The sequence below is a fragment of the Engraulis encrasicolus genome, chromosome 16 (genome assembly GCF_034702125.1).
Source record: "Engraulis encrasicolus isolate BLACKSEA-1 chromosome 16, IST_EnEncr_1.0, whole genome shotgun sequence".
In the NCBI taxonomy this organism is placed as follows: domain Eukaryota; kingdom Metazoa; phylum Chordata; class Actinopteri; order Clupeiformes; family Engraulidae; genus Engraulis; species Engraulis encrasicolus.
The window spans coordinates 8,545,333-8,550,332 of NC_085872.1; the positions used below are offsets into that span (position 1 = coordinate 8,545,333).

Genomic DNA, 5,000 nt, shown 5'->3' on the forward strand with positions numbered 1-5,000 from the left:
ACATCTAACACTCTCCCTTCAATTCTCCTCTGCTCTCCTCTCCTGTCTTGTCATTTCCCCTGTTTTTTCCTTGTGCGTTATCCCCCTCCACACAGTGCTACTTTACCCAAGCCATTGCCCAACTGTCAGTCATTTCCCCCGGTTCCACAGGAAAGGCTTGGGTATCATGATTATATCTGAAATGTGTCAATCAATGTCATTTTTTAACCAGAGGAAGGTTGAAGGGGGATCTGTGTGTGTGTGTGTGTGTGTGTGTGTGTGTGTGTGTGTGTGTGTGTGTGTGTGTGTGTGTGTGTGTGTGTGTGTGTGTGTGTGTGTGTGTGTGTGTGTGTGTGTGTGTGTGTGTGTGTGTGTGTGTGTGTGTGTGTGTGTGTGTGTGTGTGTGTGTGTGTGCGTGTGTGTGTGCGTGCGTGCGTGTGTGCATGTGTGTGTGCATAATATGCATGTGTGTGTCATATGTGGTGGCGCAGGTGCAAAAATTGGGACATCAGCTAGTCATTTATGACCCAAACTTCATGATTATTTAACCCTGTGAAAAGTATCGAATGGTGGCACTCACCTCTTCCAGTGCTGTAATGCTGAAGCTTGTCACTGTACACCGGGTCCTTGGTGTAGGCTCGTTTCCTGGCCAGTCAGGGAAGGAGAAAGGGAAGAGAAGGGAGAGGAAGAGAAGGAGAAGTCACTAAAGCGCCGTCATTTGGCTGGTCTTTGTCTGGCCCTCGCTCAGGTCTGAGCACTGTGAGGGGAAGTCAGGTCTTTAAAATAAAATAAAAAGCCACAGCCTACAATTGAATCAGTGACCGGACGGTAATGGGCGAGACGGCAGGAGAAAATAAAGCGTGCCCAATGAGATGGTTTTAATTATGCCTCGATTACATCTCCTTGCTGCCTCAGCGGCGCTGCATTCCCCTACGAGGCAGATAGTGGACGGGAGTACACACGCAAGGCAACAGACAGGGCTGGACTGGCCATAGGGCATACGGGGCATTAGCTTGGTGGACTGTTGATGATGATTTGTGCCCAGCCTTTTTCTTTATGCCGTGATAAGTCCTCGTGCAAACCTACAGCAAACCTCTCCGCGTCAGATTTAAATATTAATTTTGGCCGTTGTGGTCAAAGTGACTCATATTAGTGGGATAAACGTGTAGTCACAGGATTTATTGTCTCTCACAAAGCCTGGTGGATCGGTCTTGGCTGACCGTCAGACAGACGGACAGACCGACATACCCTCTTATAGAGATGCTAGGACGCATCTAAAAATGGTCTTGGCTGAAAATGTCCGGCCTGATTTTTTAGCCCGGTCCAGCCCTGGCAGCAAGAGGAAGGATGAGCAGCGGAAAAGGAGGAAGAGAGAGAAGAAATAAGGGACTGATGGTGAGGTGTGCCTGCTTTTGCTTTTAAACCGAAGGACACACAGCAAGAGGAAGAAGGAGGATGGGTAGAAGAAGAAGAGGACGGATAAAAGAAAGAAAAGAGCTGGAGTGATGCTGAGGTTTGTCTACTTTTACTTTTAAAAAATAGATATTCAGCCACCTTACAGCACATTACATCATTCTGTTAGGTGAAAATTATTGATGGACTGCGGCTTGCACTATGCAATTTGCATAATGGTTTTAGCGCAACCGGTTTAATTATTCAAAACAAAAGGAGCCACCATCGAAAAAAGCCACCCCCCGACCCATCCACACACACACACACACACACACACACACACACACACACACACACACACACACACACACACACACACACACACACACACACACACACACACACGCACACACATACAGACATCACAATCTATCTCCCTGACACTCACTTGCCGACGCACGCACGCACGCACGCACGCACGCACGCACGAACACACACACACACACACACACACACACACACACACACACACACACACACACACACACACACACACACACACACACACACACACACACACACACACACACACCACACACACACACACACACACATTCTCTCTCTCTCTCTCACACACACACACACACACACACACACACACACACACACACACACACACACACACACACACACACACACACACACACACACACACACACACACACACACACACACACACACACACACACACACACTTGCATATGTGGCCCACTTGCGTCTTGCCAATGCTTTTCTACAAACCCTTTGGCACCTCACTGCACTACTTCGAGTGTGCTATAGCCAGCTGTTGGCATGCCAAATGCTTTTAGTACTACCACAGCAACACACCTGATGGGGAACACATGGCCTTGTGGGGTACTGTCAAATATGGATATGGTCCACGCCACAGCTTCACACTTACACAGAAATTATATGAAATGATATCATGGGGAGTGGCGATCTGCAAAGCTTTATTTCTTTGATAAGATTCATTGAAGTTGCATTTTAACACACCAAGCCACACATACGTACAGTAGCTTAGTCTACATTGAAACAGCAGAAACTATTGCCATAGCTTAGCACTCTAACCCTTGTAATGTCAAACCATCTGGACTGGTTGCTTATAGGATTCCCTTGTTTTCATTTGCAGTGAATGGTCAAGTCCATATTACAATGGTACATTGATTGGGAAGGTATGACCACTTATACTGTAGTTATGTATGTGGTTTAGTGCAACACTCACCAACGTAACTACTTTCTGCCAATGTAATAATCCGGCCAATGTAATTAAAAAATGTGCAGTTCAGACTTATTAGCCCAGCCAACGTAATAATTTCCTCACAATGAAATAACTTGCCTTCTTGATTCAACTATTACCATACAGAGGCATTTCAGGAACTTGAGTTAGACCTGGGAGATGAGGATTGGCAAGGCGCTTTCGGCCACATCAAACCCTCTCAGACCGTTTCAGTCATGTTAGCTAGGCGCCCTGAGTGTGTGATTACGTTTCATGTTTGTAGAAAAAGAGAAGAAATATTTGCACACTGCAAAAGGTCCCTTGTGTGAAAAGCAAGGTCTTCGTCAGGTGTCGGTACGTTTCATGTTTGTGTCAGTCTCTTGGTTCTGTTTTACATTCTTCATTATATGAGGCCAATACATTTGTTCCCTTTCACATTGAGATGATCTGCTCCCACTAAAAAAGGATCTCACTCCAAAATAGATTGCAAAGGGTGTACATGTCACCAAGATGGCCGTCGAGTGGAAAAAAAAAACTTCGGTGAGAATATATTTGACGGCGTTACCTGCTGCAGACGATGGAGATGGCCACCAGGGACACGAGGAAGACCACACCGGCTGCTGCAGAGCCTGCTATCAGCGGCAGTTGCTCCCTCAGCTCAGACTTATAGTCCTCTGGATAATGAGAGAGAGAGAGAGAGAGAGAGAGAGAGAGAGAGAGAGAGAGAGAGGGGGGAGAAGGGGGGGGGGTGATGGGAGAGTGAAGTGAGATTGTGAGACACGATGGGGTGAGATAGAGAGAGAAAGGGATGGGGATGGGGAAAGTGGAAGTATAGAGGCAGTGGTAAAGTGAAGAAAGAAAGAAAGAAAGAAAGAAAGAAAGAAAGAAAGAAAGAAAGAAAGAAAGAAAGAAAGAAAGAAAGAAAGAAAGAAAGAAAGAAAGAAAGAAAGAAAGAAAGAAAGAAAGAAAGAAATGATATGGGGGATGGTGGGTGCATGGAAAAGAGTGGAAAAAACATAGGAAGAAAACGGAACAGATGGTAGAGGATGAGGACAGTGATGAGGATGAGGACAGTGATGAGGATGAAGAGCGGAGGAAATGTGGAATATGCATTGAAGGGAAAGAAAAGGTGTGAAAAGGTGTGGTGGAGGTAGGGGAGGGTTAATGAGAGAAGGAGGACGGGAGAGGAGGATAGGAAAGGAGGATGGGAATTAAACAGGAAGGATATGGAAGTGGGGGAGAGGCGTGAAAAATAGTCAGAAGATGTGGAGAGAGAAGAGAATATAAATAACAGTCAGTTTTTTAAGCATGAGGCAGATAGACAATACAATCAGATAATGTTGCATCATACAAGTTGCACATCTTGAGACGTTAGAAAATCCATCGACCAACCAACAATCAATCACCAATCTATTTATTAGAGATGCACCAGATCCTGGTTTTTAGGATCCTGCCGGATACCGGATCCGCTGCTTAAGATCCTGTCGGATCCGGAACCGGATACCGGATCCTACGAAAGGGTTGAAACACATAGCCAACTCACACACGTGGGCCCTTTTTATTACGTCGGCGCAAACTTTTTGTTAAGATTCATTGCCTTACAGCCACACTGCCTTCAACGGCCGCTTCCAAAGGGCTTTCACTCCATGCAGCGATTGGGGTTGTGAAAGACTGACTGAAAAGCCGAGGCTACATAAAAAGTAGAGATGCCCCAGATCCTGATTTTTAGGTAACTGTCGGATACCGGATCCACTGCTTAAGATCCTGCCGGATCCGGATAGTCTGAAAAACCCTATTATCCTGCCGGATCCGGAACCGGATCTTGGATCCTGTACATCTCTACTATTTATCTATCTACGTATCTATCTACGTATCTATCTACGTATCTATCTATCTACGTATCTATCTATCTATCTATCTATCTATCTATCTATCTATCTATCTATCTATCTATCTATCTATCTATCTATCTATCTATCTATCTATCTATCTATCTGATCTCATCACACATGACCAATCTGCTCCGGTCCAAACTGTCCACTGGAGCTGGCCCACTTCTACAGCTCTGCTGACCTTTATTCTGATTGGACAGCATGTGCGTCTGACGGGAGATGAATGGGGACAGAGACCTCGGTCTGGACAGGTTGGACTCAGACCAGTGTGTGTGTGTGTGTGTGTGTGTGTGTGTGTGTGTGTGTGTGTGTGTGTGTGTGTGTGTGTGTGTGTGTGTGTGTGTGTGTGTGTGTGTGTGTGTGTGTGTGTGTGTGTGTGTGTGTGTGTGTGTGTGTGTGTGTGTGTGTGTGTGTGTGTGTGTGTGTACGTGCGTGTGTACATTTGCGTGTGTGTGTGTATA

The 5,000-nt window shown here is 45.8% G+C and overlaps 1 protein-coding gene across 2 annotated transcripts in view; it reads right to left on the reverse strand.

Annotated features, from left to right (window-relative positions):
- LOC134465091 (ephrin type-B receptor 1) overlaps positions 1-5,000 on the reverse strand; it is a 307,413-nt gene that overhangs the window by 46,049 nt on the left and 256,364 nt on the right. For both annotated transcript variants that reach the window (XM_063218530.1, XM_063218529.1), the window contains exons 8-9: positions 3,213-3,321; positions 560-624 (exon numbers count right to left, since the gene is read on the reverse strand). In XM_063218530.1, the coding sequence (XP_063074600.1) occupies positions 560-624; positions 3,213-3,321 (174 nt within the window). The remainder of the gene's footprint in view (positions 1-559; positions 625-3,212; positions 3,322-5,000) is intronic.